The sequence below is a fragment of the Myxocyprinus asiaticus genome, chromosome 16, assembly GCF_019703515.2.
Source record: "Myxocyprinus asiaticus isolate MX2 ecotype Aquarium Trade chromosome 16, UBuf_Myxa_2, whole genome shotgun sequence".
Lineage (NCBI taxonomy): Eukaryota > Metazoa > Chordata > Actinopteri > Cypriniformes > Catostomidae > Myxocyprinus > Myxocyprinus asiaticus.
In genome coordinates this window covers 33,936,003-33,961,065 of record NC_059359.1, presented here as the reverse complement: position 1 = coordinate 33,961,065, position 25,063 = coordinate 33,936,003, and the positions used below count along the sequence as shown (strand labels likewise).

Here is a 25,063-nt window from a genome sequence, read left to right as displayed (position 1 = left end):
TTTTTTTTGTTGTTGTTTTTAACAAGAAGACTTTCAGCTTTATCAGATTTAACAGAAAGACTAAGTTCTCATTTTTTTCCAGACACTTTTTTTTGCTCTTCTCGTTTTCACAGGTTGATTCTGTTTTTAACACAAATTGAGCCAGAAATCTGAAAACTTGCCATCATTTTTCTTGTTTAAATAATATGATTTTTCTAAGAGTCTGTGTCATCTTCTGTTTCATTGTAGGGAAACTGTCTCTGGAGGAGTTCATCAAAGGGGCAAAAAGTGACCCATCCATCGTGCGTCTGCTACAGTGTGACCCCAGCAGTGCAGGACAGTTCTGAGATCTGTGTCTCATGCTTTCATTTTATTTATTTATGGGTTTTAATTTAGTTTTTGATATAGTCACACCTTCCACTCGCAAGGAAATGAAGGGTCCATTCTTTTTCCAGAGTAGGGCATCTGGGTCCCATCAGACTGAGCTTGGCCAGATATAGAGACACACACACACAGTTATCGGTGGTATTATCTCTATAGGGAGCTGCACCAGGTCTGCAGGCCTGTGATAGGAGCATCTATCTGAGCTCAAATCACTTCCTGATTAGGAAACAGGTTTCATATCATGTTAGACACATAGTCAAGAATGATTTCTGATTTCATTAGTTTTATTTTAGTATATATTTTCTTAAATTTGACCAAGAAAGGAACATTTAATAGTGATTAAAAAGAGGAAAGATTTTTCATTATTTTTTTTATTTTATTTTTTTTTTATTATCTGATTCCTGAATCGTTCTTCTAAAGAGAAAAATCTCTTGTCAATGTCTAACAGTCAAACAGGTAACAGTAGTGGCACTCTAGTTTTTGTATTGAAAACGCCTCAATGTTATTTGAATATTGGGGTACTCAATACAGCACTTTAAAGTCCTAGTCTCAGCCAAATGTATTATTGGCAAATCACAGTATTATTAGCACACGGGACCAATCAATCAGGCATATAGGTCTTTGTTATTGTACACAGACGATCCCCTACATTTCCCACCCGATATCAAGAGCCTTATTACCTAGTGCAGGAAGCGCACATCAGTTTTGTGTGGAATAGTTTGGTTTTAGTCCGACAAAGTCTACTGTTTCTCTTTTTCCAGTTTTCTAATGTTTGCACTCTAGTAACTGTAGGCTTTTATATAAATATAAAACATGAAATGTCCAGCAAGCATGCAAAATTGCAGCAGTCAGTTTTGTTGATGTCTTTAGTAAAAGCATGTACAGTAACACCAATTTTATCTGCATTTGTGGACCAGAGTATTTGTGTAATTTGTATGCATGTATTGTGCATATGTGTGGTTAAGATCAGTTGCAGCCCTGTTTGCACATCCTGGTTAAAAGTGTCGTGATGACTTGTTTGCATTATTGCAGAAAGTAGACTAGGAACGTTTTGTTATTAAAAAAAATAAAGCTTTTTTTGATTCAAGGTTAGTATGATTTTAGAATCACTTTTATTTGCTATACAAAACTGGATTGTACACGAGCGTCATCAAGTTACTGAATTGCCTTATACACCCACACAAGTGTTTCTGTAGGTGAGTGATTTTTATATGGCTTTGTTGCTTTATTTTAATCAAGCTTCAGTTGCAGTAAATTTGCTTGCATTTGAAATGACCACATGCTGGAGAGTTTCACTTTATGCTCTTCCCATACACCTGTTAACATATAGAAAAAGGCATGTAATTATGTTGATGCCTGTTGTTTAATATATTAATCTGCCATTCTAATTAATTGATATTCATTTGAAATCAACATGGACATGTAATTGGGAGTATGACCCATTTTTCTTCAAATACCCCATGCACTCCTGTGCTTCAGTTTTACTTTATACAATATATTATTAAAATTCTAAAAGTTCTCATATCTTTTGTCCTGCTTTCAGTAAGTATGCTGAAGTCACAGAGCAATTCTACTTCTGCCGATGTTCAATGTTCTTGAATGTCTCTGCAAATGTCTCACCACAGTGCATTCAGTTCTGCTCTACTTTTAATTGAACCTTTTTTTGTTGTTGTTGTTTTTGTTTTGTTTTACTTTTTGTTTTACTCTTTGAACAACTGCTGTTTTGTAAAAAAAAAAAAAAAAAAAGTAAAAGTTGAAATGTTAGATCAAAACTGCAATGTTTTATGCATGTTTTATGTAGGTTTTTTTTTTTTTTTTTTTTTTTTTTTTTAAACATCTGACGTACATTTCTGTATCACAATATCATGTGGTCAGGTGCCAAAAATTTGAAAGCAGTATTGTATAAATTTATACTGTACAATTGTTATTTGTCAAACAAATTGTTTGTAATTGTTGCATTTTGTAGATTTTGTATGGTAATCTGTATTTTGTGACTGTAGATTTGAGAATTTGTTTTGGTTAGCATATTGAGCAGAAATTAAATCTGGAGAGAACAAAAAACTTGTTGCTGTGTGTTATTTAGTTCAGGGGTCAGCAACCAATGGCACCCATGCCACCATTGGCACACAGAGGGGTAAAAATCACTGGCATGCTGAGAAGCAGGCAATGTATTTTATTTATATGAAGTCTCCTGATGTAATCCTTCCTCACAATCACTGCATGCAAACTATTCGCACATAACCAGCGGCTGATACTGCAGCACAGATCAATTTAGGCAGCGCTTCATGGTCAATCACGCAAGTGAATTCTTTATTGCTTTTTGATTTCAGAACAATACTTGATGTAAACAATTAGATATCGCTATCAATGTTTCCTTAAACCACAAAGACTGTGACCATCAAAACTAAATAAAGTGTCTCCGACCCCACTAGCTCTATGCCTTGCCTCCACAGAATTATTAACTCCTTTTCCAAATTCTCAGGATACAAAGTCAGTTGGTCTAAATCCGAAGCTTTGGCTTTGACAGCGTACTGTCCAGTAACGGCCTTCCAGTGGCACAAACGGCATTAAGTATTTGGGCATTTTATTCCCAGCAAATTTGTGTGATTTAGTTAGAGTTCATTTTGACCCTTTAATATAAAGTTTTTCGAATGATGTGGACAGGTGGGCTTCATTACATTTATCTTTGATTGGGAAGGTTAATGTTATTAAAATGAACTATATTCCAAAATTCAACTACCTGCTACAGTCTCTCCTTGTAGATGTCCTCCTCTCTTATTTCAAGCAATTTGATAGCATAGCGAAGTCCTTCATTTGGAATGGTAAGCATCCCAGGTTAAATTTCAGTAAATTACATAGGCCGATTGACAAAGGTGGGTTAGGCCTACCCAAGATTTTGTTTTATTATTATGCGTTCAGTCTCAGACATTTGGCTCATTGGTTGCTTCCACCTGAGAGAGCCCCTCCCTGGTTTTGTATTGAAAAGGAAGTTCTTGCCCCTATCTCGCCTCTGCATAGCCTTTCGATCAAATTAATCGGAGAAGTTAAGTCACACCCCGTTATTTTGCATTTGCACTCGATATGGACAAAAGTGTCCAGAGTGTTTAATTCTGACATTTATTTAAATTTTGCCTCTAGCATATGGCAGAACCCTAAACTATGTATTAATAAGTCCCCTTTATGTTGGTCAGATTGGATTGTGAGGGGGGTTACAACACTTGGTGACCTATATGAGAGTGGAGTATTGAGACCTTTTGAAAATTTGGTTCAAATTTTGGGATTCAATTTTATAAGTATTTACAGCTGCGCCACCTACTCTGCAGTGTTTTTGGGAGTGGCACACACCCCACTAGTGCGGCAGATACTCTGGGAGTGGTGATTGCTGCTTTTGGGAAAGGTCATGAGGCATCAGTGTATTACTCCCTGCTAATTCAGAGTCTGGGGGATGGAGCTTTAAATTCCCTCAAAAGATTATGGGAGGAAGATTTAAATTTGTTATTGGAGGAGGGAGTGTGGGCTAGGATTCTTAAAAACGTCAAGTCTGCATCTAGAGATGCAAGGGTGCGCCTTATGCAATTTAAGATTCTACATAGATTTTATTGGACCCCTTTTAAATTGTATAGGCTTGGTCTTAAGGACACACCCACCTGCTGGCGATGCCATTTAGAAGATGGAGACACCACCCATGTTTTTTGGGGGTGTCGTAAGATACAGGAGTTCTGGTTGAGAGTCCAGAATTTTATGGCCGACATATTGGGTACTCAGATCTCCTTTTGCCCCAGGCTCTGTATTTTGGGTGACGGGGCGGCCATTGATGTAGGAGATAAGTACATGAAGAATTGGATCCTGGCCGGTGTTATGGTGGGCAGACAGGTTATCCTTAGAGGATGGAAGTCAGCTGGAGCCACCTCGTTTCGTGAGTGATGCGAGGAGATGGGCAGGGTGGCAGCTTGGGAAGAGTTGTCATATAGAAGGCTAGGCAACATGGATATGTTCATCAGGAGGTGGGGCAGCTATTTGGCCTCTTTGGAGGGCTCTCAGGGAGGGGCAGTGGAGGGAGATAAGTTGTTTTAATGTGTATGTTGTAGCCTTTTTGTTTTTGAACATATACTTTTTTTAAATGTATTTCTAAAAATGTTCTTCTGTTTTATTGTTTGTTTGTGTGTCTTTGTCAATTGTACAAAAAGTTTTTACTGATTCCATATAATATATATATATATATATATATATATATATATATATATATATATATATATGTGTGTGTGTGTGTGTTATATAGAATCAATAAAAACTTTTAATAACAAAAACTACATAAAAAAGAAGAGCAAACACAAAGTGGGGATCAAAAGTCTGAATCTGATTAAAAATCGAAATTAAACCTGGAAATTAAGTTTGGCAATTTTAAGCAAAGAAACCTTATACAGTGAATATGCAGTCAGGCATATTTAAAGAGATAGTTCACCAAAAAATTTAAATTCTCTAATCATTTACTCACTTTCATGCCATTCCAGATGTGTATGACTCTTTCTTCTGATGAACATAAATGGAGATTTTTAGAAGAATATTTCAGCTCTGTAGGTCCTTTCAATGCAAGTAAATGGTGACCAGAACTTTGATGCTCCAAAAATTACATAAAGGCAGCATAAAAGTAATCCATAAGAATCAAGCGGTTTAATACATGTCTTCAGAAGTGATGTATTCACTTTGGGTGAGAAACAGATCAATATTTCAATCCTTTTTTACTATAAATCTCTACTTTAACTTTCAGAAAGTGGAAGTGGAGATTTATAGTAAAAAAGGACTTAAATATTGATCTGTTTCTCACCCAAAGTGAATGCATCACTTAAAAAGACATACTGCATATATAACCACTGGGGTCTTATGGATTACTTTTACAAATCAAATTTGTAAGGTCAGGTTTTCTTGCTTCATTTGAAGCACACAGGATGCTCTTTGGAATATTCTCAAATCATACAGGATAAAAAGATAATCAGGTTTACAGTTTGTTCAAGTGCATACTGTCGTTAAAGCTGGAGGATGTACCAAATAAATCTGAAGCTCATTTAAATTGTTCAATTAAACATTTCACTCAAACTGTTATAATGATGATGATAGGTTTAATTTGTAATGAAAAAAAAAGTTAAATGAGAAAAATGCTAAATATTAGCTTTTTCACAAGTGGACTCAAACACACCTTATGTTATACAAACTGTACGTACATTGGAACAATGATTTATTTACTTTTACAATCATCCTTGTTTTTCTTCATCTATTTAAATGAACTTGCCTTCAAAGATAACATTAGCCACAAGATGTCAGCAAATTTCTAGGGAATTGCAGACAGAAGGATTGTGGTGGTTGCTGGAGAGGTTCATAAGAACTAAGACTACTGAAGACTGTTGTAATAGTTTGTAATAGAAAATACAAATGATAAATTGCTTTAGAATAGTAATATATTCGAAAATCAAGTGATTTCAAGTTCTTATCAGCTTTGTTCCCACAAAATTGTTACTGCAAGATAGCATACCTCTCTTAAAAAATGTCGTCATCATAATAATTATCAACTTGTTTGCATACACATGTAGAATTCACATCTCTTTGGAGTAAGGAAAAGGTTTGAGTGCTGTGTTTAAGATGTTCTGCCTAAACCAAAGGCCTCAGTGAGAAAATCTTACTCATGTCTGACACTTTTTAGGGGTACTCTGGTGCAACTCTATGTATCTTCTGTCTTTGTATAATAAAATTTTGCCATGCCTATTTACCACAAGAGGAGTATTCCTCAAAAGTGTTTGACAATACAATGGGGAAAACATGAAAATAAGGTTAATACATTTTCTAATAATTTGTCATTGATACTGTTTTTAAAATATGATCCAAATGGTTTTATATATACATATATAGATAAAACCCAACATTAAATGTGTTATATAGTGTACATAAGTGTTTTAATAAAAATTAGGTCTGCAAATCTTGTTGCTTGTGTTAAAACACTCATTGTCACTTTAACACATCTTTGAAATATGGAGTGATTCACAATTAGGGTGTGATACTGTTTTGGACTTTTTGATATTCTCAGAAGGCACGAGTCTATAGCTGTGAAGTCTGGATTCTGCAACAGTAGATTGGGGTTGTTCTCACACTCAAAAGATGACATCATGTGAATCATGTGAGTCAGCAGGATTAGCCTTAACTGAAATGTTCCCATGAAATTCAATTCAAAATGTTATAGATGCAAGAGACGATGAGCATTTCTTATCGTAACATTTTTAAAAAGGTGGTGCATAAGAAAGATGTTATCCAATAATTAACACACACACGCACACACACACACACAAGGATACTCCATGTGAAATTATCAGAGTGCAAGTTTGAGCCTTTATTGGACAGGTATGACTGGTAGAAAGTGTCTATTTAGTTTGTGTGCGCTGTATAAACTGCTTTCCCATTTTGCTAACAATTCAGAATCATTACCTGTCAGACTGGTTGAAGCTGAAGCTCTTCTCCAGGTCTAAACAGGAAATTTTTCTTTTGAGGACTCAGGCATGCCACACCCTTGTGAAATGTCCCATGAAGTGCGATAAGGATGCAGAAGGAGACATGGTACTGATTGTCTTACAACTTGTATTTATTTTTATTTTTTTATTTAATTTATTATTATTATTATTATTATTATTATTTAATAGATTTTTCACATGCACAGTTTGGCATTTAATCTCCTTTGTGCTACGTGTGTGTGACAAATAAAAAATAAAAAAACATTTTAAAAAATAAATAAAAAATGTGACTCTCTCTCTGAAGGCCTGTACTGAATTTAAGTTAATAACGATAAAGAACTCTGTTCGGTCTGTAGCCAGTGATCTGAATCTGTTAGTGGAGCAAATGATGAAGTTTTACTTGTCAGGTATTAGTTTCTGTTCCCATGACCAACGACTGCAAGTCATTATGTTTTTCCTCACCACTCAGTAGTCTTGTTCCAGCATGATCATGACAGTTTCAGCTGAGCACTTTTTTTTTTTTTTCTTTTTTTTTTTGGCCATGTTTTGCTGATCTGTTTTACTGGTCTGTTCACGAAATGCAGGAGAAACTGATGCCAGACCAGCTAAATCCCAGATCCGAGCAAAGAGAGAGAGAACATTTGAAGCCTTTAAAATGGAGCCACACCTGTTAGTCTAACATACACTTTTATCTGCAACCCTAACAAACAAATAGCAGTCTGCTGGTCAACAATAGATGTATTTGGATAGGCTCAGACAGAGAGCTAAAAGTGAGCAAACATTCCCTTAACAAGAAAACTCAAACTTTAAAATCCTATAGAAACAGTTGAATGAAAAGTCATATTTCATTGTAGTCTTGGTAATATACTCTATGGTTACATCCAATAACACAGCCGACAGACTGCTCTGCTGCCAGCTGTCAGAGTTTTTACAGATCTAAAACAGGGTAAAAATGTCTGAACTCAAGCTCAAGTTGTGAAAATACAAGTTCACATTATTTTTGTAACTGGTCAGAACCTTGATATTTCACTACACCAAGTAATAAACCCCCTTTTTTCGATGTTAACAAACATTTTAAAGAAAGTTGCTTTAAAAGCAAACCCTTCCGCTGGAGTAAACTCCCACGAGGAGAATATGTTTGATTGTGATTGTGTTTCAGGCGCATTCGCGTTTTAATAACAGTAAGCATGCAGGTAGCGGTCACGCCTTCTACTTGGTTTTGGGCCAATCAGCATCGCAGAATCATAGCGGCTGCGCAGCGATTGGCTGTGACATCCCCTCCTCCAGGTAATGAGAGCGCACCTTTACCTGTTCACAATAACAGTCAGCGTAAGACTTCCTAGAATTAATGCTCTTTTCCGCTTGATCCTGAATGTTTGGCTGCTCTCCTTTGTGAAGAACAGACGGAGGATGTTGTAATGAGAGTCGGATGCGAGAAGTGGTTTGACCTGTAGTCCGAGTTTCTTCCAACCGTTCCCTGCGACTCACCTGCCGTATCCTCACTGACCTGAAAGTCCAGTTTCGCCGAGAGCCCAGAAGTGCACATGGCTCAGGATGAGAAGTAAGTCGCGTATGAAAACACTAATAAAATTTATAAGACAGATTTCAATGTTAAGTGTTTTTATATGGCACTATGTTGTCAGCTTTTTGAATTTCATGAATTGTTGTATCTCTGTATGTGACATCTTTTAAAAATATTGTTTAGTTTGAGTATATACGTAATGTAATTTAAGCATGAATTAATCCCAAGGTTCCTTTCTACATTACTAAAAGGTAACATAATGAAAAAGGGTCTAGAGGTCCTAGAATAGAACCCTGTGGCACTCCACAATATATATATATATATATATATATATATATATATATATATATATATATATATATATGGTATTATTATTCTATTCTATTATTATTATTAGTTTTATTGTTTTTTTTTTCTATTTAGATTTATCTATATCATATATATATATTTTTTTCTATTTAGATTTTATTATTGTTGTGTATTTATTTATTTGTTTTAGTGAATTGATTGCCAGAATATGGGTTACCACATTACAGATATTGGAATATCAAAGAAGAAAGAATGAGTGAGAAACATGGATGGTAGTCTTTTGCCTTTTGGTCTTTTCTTTCTACTTTTTTGTTTGTTTGCTTCTCTACAACTGAATGTAGTGGTGGGCCTGGCAGGTGGCTTATATTAGCTAACATCCTTGTACAGCCCCTCCCATGCAGTCCTTCCTCACTGTAGTATCTATATCCAGCAGGATATAGTTCATTGTCCAATTGAAAAAGCAATTGTGTAGAAAATGTAAAAGGATAGTGCTGGGAATTTCAGGTGTATGCTGCAATGCTTTGTAAACTTCACGAACCCTGAGGTATAGACAGAGGTGGCCTGTTGTACATGTTTTGTTAAGTATTATTTTGATTTCATTGAAGGCTTTAGTTTTGACTTAGATATGATTATGAATGTTTTTCCATAATATTGATATACTGATATATTAGACAGGTGGATCAATTTGCCGGCACTTGGCCATTGTGAGATAACCTGCATCGTCTGATAATCGTGTCTACTTGGCCGTTTAACAGAAGTGGTCATTCCACCTTGTGTCAGTTTCTTACTATATCAACTAACTGCAGTTAATGGATGATAAACTATTTCTGATTTCAGTTTTTGCGATGAATTTAAGTAAATGCTGTGTAAAATAAGTGTTCATTTCATTTTTGTGTACATCTCATTTGCTGGCATTGCATTATGTATATTGGCATGATTTTTGCCATTGGCCACCCTACTGTCTAGATATTGACATTGGTCATTGAAAAACACATTGGTAGACCATTAATCTTTGAATCAACTAAAATTTCATCAGAAATCTGAACTTCCTTGAATCTGTTTCATAATTTGCTTTGATTAATAATTGCTGTAACCATTGTTTATCCAGCATAATATGTAGATCCCTTTGTGTACCCCTCTTAAATAAGCATATCTGTATTTTACAGTAAACGTCTGGTGGTGGTGGTCCCTAATGAGATCCCATCACGCCGGTCCTTCACCAGTGAAGATGAGGCTTGGAAGTCTTACCTGGAGAACCCACTGACTGCTGCCACCAAGGCAATGATGAGCATCAATGGAGATGAGGACAGTGTGGCTGCCTTGGGACTGCTTTATGATTACTATAAGGTCAGAGGTCATCTTATAACACACCAATCATTAACTATCTGTGAAATATTTGGACACACTTGACTGAATGCATGTTTTTTTTAATGACTTTACTATTATTCTAAAATGTGTGAAATAGTAATAATAAAGAATGAGAAGCTGTGTCCAAACTTTTGACTGGTAGAATACTAAATGCCCTAAGAAAACAAATGTGTACATATATAGGGGTGTACATACATTTGTTTAAGATCTTAGTGTAATATTATACACTAAGTTATTATACACACTCATCCATTAGGTTCCTAAAGAAAAGAGGCTACTACCAGTCCCCAAACTCCCAGAAGACCATGAAAAGAGGTTAGTTTAACATACATGCTCAGCTAAAACTTAGATATCATCAAATTATTTGGACTAACATTGTCTTTCCTTCAATAGGATAGGTCAAGATGAATTTGAGTCAACAGACAGTCATATTCACGTCCTGAAGTCACTTCCTGTCAACCTGTCCTTGAACACAGACACCCACAGTGGAGAGAGTAAGCAAGATCTCTTCAGTACATTGCCTGGTGAGGGGGGTGTTGTGGCCACTGTGAAGGCTGAAGTTTATGCTCAGGCATTCTCCAGCCATCACCATCAGCAGGGGCTGCAGTTTCAACGCATGCCCTACCACCAGCCTTTGCAGGAGCCAGCTAGTGTCAGTCATGATGGATACATGAAGGATGAACAGTGCAGTACACCAGATAGCACCTTTGAAGACTCCTACCCTGAAGAGACCATGGTGAGGTTTCTGAAACTGTATGCATATGCAAAGAATTGGCAAAATTCTATTTAAAAGAGGTTAAGATAAAAATAACATGTCTACTTTCCAAAAGTATTTAATGTCAACTACCCAAAAACATGTCAGTGTGTCACGGTCATTGGTAATGGTTCAGATCCAGTAATGATTCTCGAGAACAATTGATTCTTATCAGCCAGTTCTTTCACTCACTGAATTATTCAAAACTGTCCTTGACACTGAAATGCAAGTCATTACTTTCATCATGCCCAACTCGATATGAATCGAGAACTACTATTGTATTCGGTGTACTTAAAGGGATAGTCGACCCAAAAATGAAAATTTTCTCATCATTTACTCACTCTCATGCCATCCCATATGTATATGACTTTCTTTCTTCTGCAGAAAATAAACAAAGAATATCTCAGCTCTGTTGGTCCATATAATGCAAGTGAATAAGGTCCAAAAAAGCACATAAATGTAGCATAAAAGCAATCCATATCTTCAGAAGAGATGTGATAGGTGTGGGTGAGAAACAGATCAATATAAAAAGGGGCTGTAAGTATTCATTTTTTCATGGAAAGGTATTACTTTTATGCTGCCTTTTTGTGATTTTTGGACCTTCAAAATGTTGGTACCCATTCACTTGCATTGTATGGATCTACAGAGCTGAAATATTCTTCCAAAAATCTTTGTTTGAGTTCAGTAGAAGAAAGAAAGTCATACACATCTGGGATGGCGTGAGGGTGAGTATATGATGAGAGACTTTTCATTTTTGGGTGAACAATTCCTTTAAGGCTTGTGACACTTACTGTAAATCAGTTTAAATACTACCTGTGTCTGGTTGTTCATTTTGCAGTGTCTAGCTAAAGCTACACATTCAGAAAAGATCTGAATGTGTCTTAATAAATGGTGCTTTAATTAAAAAAATTGACATTGTTACCAAAAAGAAGTACTGTTTTTTTTTTTTTTATTAGGACCAGATATTTTCAAGTACCATAAGAAACGTTAATGGAAATGTTATGTAGAGTCAGAATTGAACCAGCATTATTAAATTCATTATGATTCCTATTCCTAATGTGTTTTCTCAGTAAGCTCACACCTCTGTGTCATTCTGTTTATCAGAAGTACAGGGTACCCACCTCACTAGGGCCACAAGATTTCACCCAGGAGCATCCAGGGGTGTAAGTACACAATTTCAAACCCTTTTATTTTTATACAAAGTAAAATTCTAAATTATCTCCAGTTTTGAAATCCTAAGCAATGAAATGTGCATTTGAAATAGATCAGTCTGGAAATTCTGTCAAGATTCCTTAAATTCGGGGGCCTGGGTAGCTCAGTGAGTACTGACGCTGACTACCACCCCTGAAGTCATGAGTTCAAATCCAGGGCATGCTGAGTGACTCCAGCCAGGACTCCTAAGCAACCAAATTGGCCCAGTTGCTAGGGGGGGTAGAGTCACATGGGGTAACCTCCTTAAGGTTGCAATTAAGTGGTTCTCGCTCTCAACGGGGCACGTGGTAAATTGTGCGGATTGATGGTCTCAGAAGTGGAGGCAACTGAGACTTGTCCTCTGCCACCCAGATTGAGGTGAGTAACCACACCACCATGAGGACCTAGTAAGTAGTGGGAATTGGGCATTCCAAAATAGAGGAGAAAAGGGGATAAAATAAATAAAAAAATAAAAAAAGATTCCTTAAAGTCTCAGCAAACAGTTCAAAGACTTCATGATTTATTTTAATGTCAAAGAGATAGTTCACCTAAAAATTAAAGTTCTCTCATTTACTCACTCTAATGCCATTCCAGACGTGTGTGACTTTCTTTCTTCTGCTGAACACAGACAAAAATTGTTAGAAGAATATCTCAGTTCTGTAGGTTCATACAATGCAAGTAAATGGTGACCAGAACTCAGAAGGTCCAAAAAGGACATAAAGGCAGCTTACAATTAACATAAGAGAACTCCATTGGTTAAATCTGTATCTTCAGAAGTGATATGATAAGTGTGGGTGAGAAGCATATCAATATTTAAGCCCTTTTTTTACTGTAAATCTTCACTTTCACATTCAGCCACCTACTGGTTGGGGCTGGTCAAAGGTGGAGATTCATTGTAAAAAGGACTTAAATATTGATCTGTTTCTCACCCACACCTTACATTTCGCTTCAGAAGACATGGATTAAACCGCCGGAGTCTTATGGATTACTTTTATGCTGCCTTTATATGCTTTTTGGACATCCTGAGTTCTGGTCACCATTCACTTGCAATGTATGGACCAACAGAGCTGTGATATTTTTCTAAAAATCTTCGCTTGTGTTCTGCTGAAGAAAGAAAGTCATACACATCTGGGATGGCATGAGGGTGAGTAAATTATGAACTAATTTTCATTTTTGGGTGAACTATTCCTTTAAAGCTGGCTGACTGTTGAATGTAAGAGACCTGCATTGCTACATAATTTGCATCGGCATGACTTCTTTTCACAAATGTGGAGGGCTAAAGTTTTTTTATTCTTTTTTAGATTTTTTTATTGATTTTCATTTACACAACAGTATTTCTCCCTCTCTTAGAGACATCTTCCAGTACACGATAGAGGCGAGTCGCTCAGTCCGTGTGAAGGGCGGCGAGGGGCCGATGATCTATCTGAACAAGGGCCAGTTCTACGGCATCACTCTCAGTGAAAGTGGGGCCAATAAGGGCCTCCGTCATCCCATTAGTAAAGTGCGGGTGAGGTCTGCTGTAACCATGACAACCACTTAAAACTGTTGTATTCAGATCTTTAGTCTAAGTATGTTTTATATGAAGGACCAGTACCAAGCACATTAGTGTCACTTTAACTCTTTGTCTCTCTCTATCTGTCTCTTCATCAGAGTGTGGTGATGGTGGTGTTTGGACAGGATAAGTGTCGAGATGAACAGCTAAAGCACTGGAACTACTGGCACTCCCGCCAGCACACAGCCAAGCAGAGAGTCCTTGATATAGGTGAGATTCTCCAAAAGAGTGGAGTTATTACGTACGCTTTCTGCAGTGTTTCGGGATGTGTCTGTGTATGTATATGACTGTTTGTGTGTCATATGCTTTCTGTGCTGAATCAGAGGACAAAACTACCTAAATTCATTGTTCACATAGAAGAAAATACTGTATTATTTACATGTTAAGCCATTGCAGCACTGAAGTGATTGAAATCTAAATCCTTTACCTTGTTCGATGCTTTGGGAGAGAAGCGCATGAGAGAGATGGAAGAAAGAGAGCAACCAGTTACGAGCAATGTTTTGCTCATTCAAATGTTTTTCAAAAATCAATGTTTAAAACAATTCTAGAGCAAATAGTTTCCCTAAAAATTGGTGTCCACCTGTGTGGACAGCGGGACTAAGTTGTGAAATTTTAAATAATAACAAGCTATAGAAAGTCAGATTTTGTTTTATTAAATTGTTTGTTTCCAGGAGTGTTGGTTATTCATGTTTTTGAGACGTTACAGACATTGCATCAGAAATTAGCATAATTAATTCTTATTCAAAGTAATGACCAGCATCATCCAATCATTGCCAACCATGTTAAAATTAAATTATACATTATAAATTCTGCTGAGTGGTCAAAACATCATCTGCAGCTGGAAACTGAACTTTTGGTCGGATTGTAGGAGTGAATGCACTTAGCTGCATAGAGAGTTATAGGATGCTCCCTTGCTCCCTAATTAGGGAATGACTTAACTTCCAGTGTGCTGTCTGTCTGCACTGGTCTCAGAATAGTTTGAAATGCACCTTATTTTCATTCTTACTCCATATAAAGCCTCTGAAGGTTTTTACAGTAAATATAGGATTTTCTAATTAAAAATGTACTATTGTACACATTAGTGTACATTGTGTTTAGCAGCATGACATTTTGCGATAAATTGCTCAAATTTTAGAAATGGCATATCGGATGAAACTAGAGACTCTAATCTTTTGACTCAAACAGGTTTCAATTAGTTGGACTTCTTACCAGATGTAGTTTTGTTGGCATTTCCCCCAAAGATAAACTCCACTGTGATTGGCACCATATTTTGTCACATGACACTGTGCGTCAATAGTTTATGCCTTTACTGACAGCACAGAGTCTCCTGAACTGAGATCAGTCTGTTTAAACTACTGTAAATTATGTGTTCCGTATAGTGAAGCCAAAATACGTCCATGCATGCGTATGAAGTGTCACACACGGGTAAGGTGTGCCAACAATCCAGCTTTTATTGTGTGTACTATGTATTCTCTATTCTCAAAGTCTCTGTTTTGCAACAATAACCGAAAGATTAATGCCACTTCTTTCAGTCATGCTAATTTGCTCTCGCAGTTACTGTTTTTACTCTGATAATGAACTCTCTTTTTTTTATACGACTCTCTGAAATACTTGATTCTGATTGATCAATTACAGTCAATCATCAAATATTTTGGGATGATGACCGCTAAACTTGTATATTTGACCTTTGTTCCTGGCAACTTATTTCCTACCCTGTGCTAGTTTCATGTCTCGTGGGCACTCTTCACGGTCTCTTTCTTTTCACATAGTAAAATAATTTCATAAATCAATATTTCATATCCATTTATTTATATATTTAGTAAGTAGCCATGTAAAAAGCAGGTTAATGTACAGTCAGTGGGTCATTATTGCAAAATAAACCCCTTCAGGATGAAACAAGACCCCTCTGCTTTGTGTCGGGGTCTTGATCATGCTGTCTGGGTTTATTTTACGATAATACCAGTACATTGTCTGTCTGGGATACCAAATAACTGGAGTCCCCTCCTTTTTGTCCAGTTTTTTTTCCCTCTCTCTTCACTCCCTCATTCACATTATTTGGAGGTGTATCCCAGGAAAACAGTCTGCAACTTTAGCACAATGCTTAGGGCAAAGTACTCTATCAAAACTCCCTGTTAGGACGCATCAGGACAATGGGGGTCAGGTTAAAGTAAGGGAGGTTTTGACACCTGTGGACCACTGTGATGATCTCCATGGTAGCTGGCAGACTTACATGGTTCGGGTATGATTTTGGAGGAGAGAAACCCGATCTGCTATCCTGATGTTGTCCTGATTTGAATAACTGTATCCAGGTATTTTTCATAGTGCCTGAGGCTTAAGATCAGTATTTGAATAGGAGTGTTAACTGTTGGGGGGGAAGCTGAATCCTCAGACAAATGGGGGCTTGGGAAAGGGTCCTTCTCTTTTGTAAATGGAAGGTTTGAGTAACATCTGCCATACATTGAAGGGGTGTTGTATTAACACAGCAGGCAGGTACCATGTCATATACTTGAAGCGTGTAACACAACGCCTCCGTTTGAGGTGAAAATGCCCCCACCCCCCTTACATTTTTAAATAATCCTGAACATAACCTGAAGTGCTCAAACGCTTTGTTTGCAGCTTTGCATATTATATACATATTAAAGGAAAAGGGCAAATCTCTTTCCCACATCTAGCTACCTTTAATGCCTTTTAAAGAGAATTATAATTAATGCTGAAAATTATTTGTAGTAGTACTAACACTGTGTTTTCCCCAATGCCCCCTTCACCCCTGCATCCCTCATCCAGCTGACTATAAAGAGAGCTTCAACACCATTGGCAATTTAGAGGAAATAGCCTACAATGCTGTATCCTTCACCTGGGATGTCAATGAAGAAGCAAAGGTGAGATTTTGTTTTTTTTAATTATTATTATTATTATTATTATTTACCTTGACAAATTATTAGTTTTATATTTCAAATGCTTTGGCTATTTGCTATGAGTCTCTTATAAAGTTTTTGACACACACCATCTTATTGTCAGCTCATGATGCATTGTGCAGCAAGACTCAAGTTATTTGATAACAGCCGCTCAGAATGAAGAGGGCTTTGGAGGAGATTACAACTCATTCTCTTCCTCTTCCCTTCAGCATCCAATTCACTGTTGGGAGGATTTCCCCCTCTTAGTTCCAGTTCTTAACAAGCTTTCATTAAGTGCACACTTAAGGGACGAGGGTACACGTAGTGCTCATGGTCAATGTTTGTTTTTCAGAATGGTGCTTTGATGGAGTTGAAGCTTTTGAAGTAGTCTGATGTGTCATTTTAATAGTGTAGAAGAATTTAATAGTAGGCCTTAACTTCTGGAAACCACCCACCGGTTTGTCTATGGTGTGTGGATGTGAGGCATATTAGATTAGATGTAGTTATAAAATATAAGATATAAGATACAAAAGCAAAAGTTATTTGTTTTCATCATTTTCAAATATTGGTAACACTTTACAATAAGATTCATTTGTTAATATTAGTTAACTAAATTTCTTAACATGATTAACAATGAACAGTACTTTTACAGCATTTGTTAATATTGGTTAATGTTAATTTCAGCATTTACTAATACATTTTTAACAGTTAATGCAATGTAAGCTAACATGAACTAACAATGAACAATGCTGTTTTTATCAATTTACATTAACCAAGATTAATAAATGCTATATAGTTCACCCAAAAATGAAAATTCTCTCATCATTTACTCCCCCTCATGTTATCCCAGATATGTATGACTTTCTTTCTTCTGTTGAACACAAAGATTTTTAGAAGAATATTTCAGCTCTGTAGGTCCATACAATGCAAGTGAAAGTGACCAAAATTTGAAGCTCCAAAAATCACATAAAGGCAGAATAAAAGTAATCCATACGACTCAGAAGAGATATGATAGGCGTGGGTGAGAAACAGACCAACATTTATGTCCTTTTGTACTGTAAATCTCTATAAATCTCACTTTCTTTTGTTTTTGGCAATTCATATTCTTGGTGCATATCTCCATCTACTGGGCATAAAGGAGAGTTTATAGTTAAAAAGGAGTTAAATATTGATCTGTTTCTCACCCACACCTATCTTATGGCTTCTGAAGATATGGATTTAACCACTAGAGTTGTATGGATTACTTTTATGCTGCCTTTATGTGCTTTTTAGAGCCCTTTTTTTAGTACCAATTTTGTTACCCATTCACTTGCATTGTATGGACCAACAGAGCTGAAATATTCTTCTGTAAATCTTCATTTGTGTTCAGTAGAAGAAAGTAAATCATACTCACCTGGGAAGGCATGAGGGTGAGTAAATGATGAGAGAATTTTCATTGGGTGAACTATCCCTTTAAGGTGCAGTGCAGAAATGTATCAACAGAGAATACATGCCTTCCATTGTGGAGATCATATGATTATAATATGATTGATAGTAAGGAAAATGTTGTAAGATTTTAGGGTTGATAGTTTTGCATTTGTTAAACGATCATTTTCACTCACGCTCCCACATGTATACACACGGAAAGACAGCTTACACTAGGAAGATTACTTTTGACCTTTATGTCGTTGCTAACTGATTCCTGTCAAAACTGATCACGTGGCCCTGAGAAAGCAAGAGGTTCTCATAACACTGAACAACAAGCTCATGTATAAAACAACAGCTACAGGCATGGACATGAAAGAACGGGAGACTGTCAGTGGGAAACTATTTTCACCCCAGGCTGAAAGATTCGCTACCTTTCATCTTTCAGCAGTCGTTTTTCCAGTGTCTCTTGATATATTGGCATAAGACGGGTTACAGTTGGGAATATTACAAATCAATTTCATTTTGCTCATTATTTTAATAAACTGCAGACAAGTGGATAATGAATGATTATGTGGTGTTTGTTTAGAATCAGCATTTAGAGATTTTATGTTAAGATTGTGAACATATTCAAGAGTGGTAGGAGGATTACAAAGATTAGCTATTCACTAAAAGGTGATGACTGATGTATGGGACTTTTTGCCTGCATAGGAGGTGCATAGAAGTTTTTATTTTTAATTTGTTTTAGTCCAGATTAAACAAAAGGAAAACTAACATTAACTGCAGTGTTTGTATTCATGATGGCCATGTGGTGCAGTTAACATGGAATCTATGTGGATTTTCTACATTTAATTTGTTTTATTTTGTTATGGTTATTGAAAAGCAAAATCAAATGCATGTTTTGCATTTATTGAACATTTAGCTAATTTCATGCTTTTCATAATTTATTTGCCTGCCTGTTTTGTATAAGGTGAACTGCAGCAATTTATCAGTTATCTTATGATCGAGCAGCTTAGTGGAAAAACTGCCCCCCTGGCCGTCCTGTTATTAGATAATAAGACATGATTTCCTGGTTATACCCAACCTTTTTGATCCAAGCTTTGAAATGCATGTTTGTCAAGCTGACCTGGGGGAAATTTCTTTTTCTTTTCTTTTTTACAGGTTTTCATCACAGTGAACTGTCTGAGCACTGATTTCTCCTCACAGAAGGGAGTAAAAGGTCTTCCACTCATGATCCAGATTGACACCTACAGTTATAATAACAGGAGTAACAGACCCATCCATAGAGCATACTCCCAGATCAAGGTCTTCTGTGATAAGGTTGGTGCAGTGCAAATATGCATGTGAAGGAAAGGGAATTTCTGCCTTATTGGTTGATGAATTAATTAGAGATTCTTGTGTATTATTGCTAATTGTCAACAGTCAACCGACCAGCATTACAGGTGCTCAAGGTAGATTGTCATACATAATTCTTACACTAAATGCCTGCTGTGTTTAAAGTGGCAATTTCCTGTGTTTGTCTTTGTTATTTCCATAGTGGCTGTAACTGTTGTGACCTTTATTAGTAGACACTTTATCCACATTTAAATCTATGAATGGCATTGCATTAGTTTTTAAATGAAATAATAGATATACTGTTCAAAATTAGAAATGTAAAAAACTATTTGGACACTTTCTGGTTTTCAAACGTAGTGAAACACGTCCAAAGTTAATGTGATGAACTACACATGTGGTTACTCTGCTAGGACACCTGTGTAAACTTGAGATAAACACTGCATACATTCATTTAAATCACAATGGAATCAGTGGTTAAAAGTAATAGTAAAAATGGCTGAGAAAAGTTAGTTCTGAGAAGAACTCGAGCATGTTTTGTTTACAGGTGCCACTTGGTGACGTGACATTTATACATCATTACGGTCTTATTATTCCTTTTATGTGTGCTTGTTTCAATTTAAAACTAGCCAGTACGATCACACAGACTCTTCTGTTCCACAGGGGGCTGAACGAAAAATTCGCGATGAGGAGAAAAAGCAGCTCCGGAAGAAGGTCAAAGGTCAAACTGTGGGTGGTCAAGGTCACGATGGTAACCACTCATCCTGTCAACCATACATTTAATTATACAAACCTGAACTTAGGGCACCTCAATGAATCATACATGGGCATTTTCTCCTTGATAATCATTGTCTAATTCCTCATCAGTTTGTGCTGCAGGTTTTGACCATATATTTGTTGTTAGATTGTTATGACTTTGACCTTATTTGGCCTCGGTGTCTAATGAAGATGTAGATTTCTCTGTGAATCAGCCTGCTGATTTTGAGTTGAGACGATGATTTTCTTTCACCGTTAGGAAAGAGAGGTTTCGTTACCTTACCGCAGAAGAAGTCAGATGTCACGTTTTTCAAAACTATGACAGACTTGGAGTCCCAGCCTGTCCTCTTCATCCCTGATGTCCATTTCAACAACCTCCAGAGAGCCGGTCAGGTGAGAAGCAGGTTGAATATAGTTTCCAAAGCAATACTCAACACAATACTTGTATCAGTTCTGAACTGAACTCATAGGGCAAGTGACAGTTCCTTCAGCTGGCCTCAATCCGTCCTTATTGTTGAGCTTTGGGTGTGCAATACCAAGTACTGAATATTAAGGTGTGGCCTCTTAGTAATGGCTAGGTCATAGTGTCTTATTAAAATTGGGGTTTTCAATTTAACACGTTAATTATATAAAACATAGCGTGTAAAAATGTAATCATGCCCCCTGACCTGCTTGTCAATTCCATAAGGGATTTTCTTACCACCTTCATGTTTTTGCAAGTGCGTAGTCTGCCCATCCCCAGCTACTACATGCTATTTAATCTATTTAAAGTCACTGTTGAATGATGCTTATCATGATATACTTGATATACTGTCTGTGAGATGACCTAGGATTAGGGTGCCAGTCAAAATTAAAGTTTGCAAATTGTTTGCTCTCACCCCCTAGATTTATTTTTCCATATATACAGTAAACACACACAAAAATTTAAGACAATCCAACATTGTTTATTGGTGGCACAACATCCCTGAAATTGAAAAGAAAAGTGTTGAAAACGGAATGTGCTTAAAAGTGTTTAAGAATGACAGTGTATAGTGTGCACAATTCAGACATGGCTTATTTCAGTCACTGCAGAGTTTTTCAACAATGATTGACTTCTTGGACATGGGAAACTGCTGACGGTGACCTTCAACAACCTGAAGCAGGTACTGTTTTTGTTCCTCTTGGTTTGTGATAACAGAATTGAAGTTCTGTATCAGTGACACGCCACATTCAGCAGCATCATTGACAACCTTGGTGGCACTTTCTTGGATAGTTTTCTTCTCCAGTTTGTGTAGGTAGAAAAAACAACTCAGGACCTGTCAATTCGAAGGTAGCTTTGAACCTGTGATGCTTTCAGACAAACCTCCTACGAGCCAAATGCCACGTGTGATGCCACTAGTTGATGGGACTGAAGCCTCCATAATACAGCTCACCTGATTAAAACACAAAGAAAAAGAACAGTTTTACAATATCCCAACTGGCACGTGAACCAGTATTTGGATTAGATTACCCTTCAGTGCAGTCTATATTCTGAATCATTACTCACTGAAAATCTGCAACAAAACTGAAAGTGCAATACATTGCAACACCAGTAGAATTATAGAATTAATAATTAACTACAAAAATTGCACAAATGAAATAACAAAGTATAACTCAATTTACGCTGAAAATTTGAAGAACTCGATAACTTCAGTTTGCTTGTGCAGAAAACATCAACACTAACACCAAAGAATATATAATTAGCAGATAAAATACATAAGTAAAAAGTCCACAGTACCACACACTACAGGTTTCCTGTGGTTGCCATCAATTTATTTGTCAGTTAAATACAAGTTGGTGCTGAGACACACTCTGTTGTGCCGGACATATATAACACATGCATATACACTGCATACAATACATTTGTGCCAGCAGTAAAGTTTAAAAAATGTTCTTGAAATTTTTTTCTGCTTTACACTCAAGTCAAATGGAAAGCTTTTGGGGGGTGAGAGCACAGAAAAGTTGTATTTTAATTTTTCTCATTCATGTCATTGGCACCCTACCTAGGATGCACACCCTATGGCAAACATTCAACAAAAAGAGGCCTAGTAGCAGTCAACTGTCATGAATACTTGAAGCATGTCCAGTTTTCTGTGTTTTGAGCTTTTTGTACTCCTAAACAGGTGTTCAGTTTTGGCGTTGAAGAAATGGAGAGTGATGGGTCAGTTTTTATTAATTAATTCATAAAATACATTGTTACCTTGTAGAAGAAACATACTTTAAGCTCAGTAAATCAGAATATATCTAGTGTGTTTTATGTGTTATAAATATTTCTTCATTCATTTTGTACAGGATAACTTTAACATTTCAGGCACTACCGTATAAAAAAAAGTGCAAAAATTATGAATTTGTTGAATCCTGTTTCTCATAAAGGGTGGGACTGAAAAGGACGTTCAGGTCTTCAGAGGCTGATGTTTGTTCTCCACCCGTTAAATACAGCAGAGAGGAGAAGAGGGGTATGTATTTGTTCATGGGTGCCTGATTTTCATGTAGGCAGAATATGTTTGTCCCAGTATTCTGTATTAATATTTACTGTCATACATGATGTTTCTGCAGTCCTGTTGTACGTAAGGAGAGAAGCTGATGATGTTTTTGATGCACTGATGCTGAAGTCTCCAACACTGAAAAGTTTGCTTGAGGCAGTAAGTATAATATCATTCAGTACATTCGAGCAACATATGGGAATTACGTATTAGGGGCGGTTAAGACCAAATACGTTCTTGCGTTAAAAAATGTTAGACATAGTGCAACAAATGGAACGGAACACAAGTGTCTCCAGATTTGTTTTTAAAAGTTATTTTAACTTGACGTGGTGTCTTGAAAAGACGACCGCTTAGTGCTGTTTATATTGGAAAAAAATAACTTATACAACAGCTTAGAACGATGCAAAAATGCATTCAGTGCGAACAGCTCCTTGCACAGTTTTTTTTGCAGCAGGATCAGGTCAGATTAAGTTGTAAATATGCTGGTATTTACAGAAGGTTTCTCCTTGAATTGTTGTTTGAATTTAAGGCATAATATGCAGCAACATTTTTATTTTTTCCAAGATATCAGGCAAATATTCTGTTCCTGTGGAGAAAATGACTAAAATCTACAAGAAAAGCAAGAAAGGGTGAGAAAAACATTTATACAAAATTAATTCTCTCAGATTCTTTTTTTTTTCATATTCTTCATACTTTTATTAATGCTAGAAAGTAAAGTGATTACCTTTTTGTAGATTAATCTTTCTAATAAACCTGCACTGTAGTTTGTTTTATATTTCTGTAGTTATAAGATTAAATATTTGGCATAACATTTAAAGGTGCACTCAGTAACATTTTAGTTCATGCTTTGGATTTACACTGACACCTAGCAGCATGACAGTAACAGATATCCTTGTAGAAATTCACTATTCACAGTTAGTCATAATTAATTTAATCCACTAGGGAAAGTGTCAAATAACAGGATGGCTACTGGTCATGTGATTCTAACATGGCAGCCCCCATGAGTGGACCCTCTCCAAATAGAATAAAACAGCTTTTATAAGGTTACTGATATGACTGGAGTCTTTATTTTAATTTGAGTGCTCATGATTAAATTACAATTCATTTCTTTAGCAATAAAACTTTTTTCATGAGAAAAAAAAATTACTGAGTGCACCTTTAAGAAAACAAAATAACTTAACCTATGCTCAGTTTTCTCTCTATGTCTCTCTTATCCAACCACTAGTATTCTAGTCAACATGGATGACAACATCATTGAGCACTACAGCAATGAGGACACATTTATTCTGGCCATTGACAGTCAGGCTGACTGTTATCGGGTTACTCTCACTGAAATTTAAAATTGGTGCACTAATTACATGGATCTGTCTGGAGAACACGGGACTCTGAAACAGCAAACTCATTCTGCGCTAGTCTATTTGGCCCATAACCTCTGTGTTAGCAGAGAAATTGCCTCCAGAATTAATTCACTTGGGAATGCACTTCAACAGACCTGTGTGTACAGTTAAACTGGCTTGAATGAACTTCATGATAGCTAATTTGAGCAACAGGTAAAACGTTACCCCAAAGCTCAGTCAATTTTAACATTCATTTTTACATCTTTTCTCTGGTAAATGCTGTCTCCCCCTTTTGGCCAACAGGGTGAAACATGTATACTAGACCTTAAAAAAGCAAGCTGACTTTGAGTATTGTTACATATCATTCATTCTTTTCCTTATAAATAGTGCACACAGATTAAATGTGACTGTTAAGGGATCATTAACGTCTGACCATTTTTGTAAAAGTTGACACTTTCATCTTTGTCAAAAGAAGACACATTGTGTTGTAAATTATACCCACATCAAATAGCATGAAAACTGGCCCAAATGTTGTTTGCTTCCGTGAATACACACTACTCTTTACCTTATGTGTTATGTGGAATGCATGTAAAGTTTACAGATATTCCTTATTGTGTTGTATGTTGATGTTTTGATGTCTTTTTAAAAACATACTTTGTACATATTTTTTATGGATTATTTTTATCAGTTATATCAGAATAAACTCACAAGTCCAGAGTATCTTCACTCTTTCACATTCACATTTATTAAATTGATAAACTGTTATCTGGTCAAGTCTGGTCGCTTAAAAAACACTTGTAAAAATACTATCAATCATACATTTGTGTGTATGATCTGTCCAATGTTATGAAAAGGTATTTAAAGATGGCTCTCGCCTACACGTGCTATTATGGAGAGGAGAATTTAGTAAAACAGCAACTGTCCCATTTTGAGTCTTGGCAAACATTCCCGGCTCATTTATCTTACTGATTATTCATCTAAAATGGAGGCTTATCGTCAATCAGCTTCTCTGCCTTTTACAAGGCAGGGTTATCAATATTATATCAACAAAACAGATGATTACACACACACACACACACACAAAAAGTAGAGACACATTTGGCAGGGTGGTATCGTTTGTCATTTTGGAAAATATGGAGAATTTGGACAATGAATAACACAATAAGTGGAAGCTAAGAATGAGATTTGATTAACAGTTGATGTTACTATATAGCCTACATTTTTTGAGAATGTAATGTTAGATTATTTGAATAAGAGAAGAAGGGCTAAAAGCTTTAAGGGTTAAA

The 25,063-nt window shown here is 36.4% G+C and overlaps 2 protein-coding genes across 7 annotated transcripts in view; both read left to right on the top strand.

The window, feature by feature from the left end:
• The window catches only part of ncalda (neurocalcin delta a), an 87,655-nt gene extending 85,205 nt beyond the window's left edge, over window positions 1–2,450 (top strand). For 4 of the 5 annotated variants that reach the window (XM_051721892.1, XM_051721890.1, XM_051721891.1 and 1 more), the window contains one exon: window positions 229–2,450. In XM_051721892.1, the coding sequence (XP_051577852.1) occupies window positions 229–326 (98 nt within the window). In that variant the 3' untranslated portion in view covers window positions 327–2,450. The remainder of the gene's footprint in view (window positions 1–228) is intronic. The other variant, XM_051721889.1, reaches the window with a different exon arrangement.
• A 5,742-nt stretch (window positions 2,451–8,192) lies between these two features.
• Window positions 8,193–24,516, top strand: grhl2a (grainyhead-like transcription factor 2a). Of its 2 annotated transcripts, none has more exons than XM_051721866.1 (16): window positions 8,193–8,418; window positions 9,855–10,035; window positions 10,313–10,371; window positions 10,450–10,792; window positions 11,915–11,973; window positions 13,352–13,508; window positions 13,652–13,763; window positions 16,338–16,432; window positions 19,013–19,171; window positions 19,847–19,934; window positions 20,199–20,332; window positions 22,081–22,118; window positions 22,331–22,413; window positions 22,514–22,599; window positions 23,005–23,069; window positions 23,666–24,516. In XM_051721866.1, the coding sequence occupies exons 1-16, from the start codon at window positions 8,402–8,404 to the stop codon at window positions 23,778–23,780; spliced, it is 1,791 nt and encodes a 596-aa protein (XP_051577826.1). In that variant the 5' UTR covers window positions 8,193–8,401; the 3' UTR covers window positions 23,781–24,516. The 2 variants fall into 2 exon arrangements, with proteins under 2 accessions (XP_051577826.1, XP_051577827.1); XM_051721867.1 differs by lacking the exon at window positions 8,193–8,418 and adding an exon at window positions 9,127–9,232.
• The last annotated feature ends 547 nt before the right edge of the window (window positions 24,517–25,063 follow it).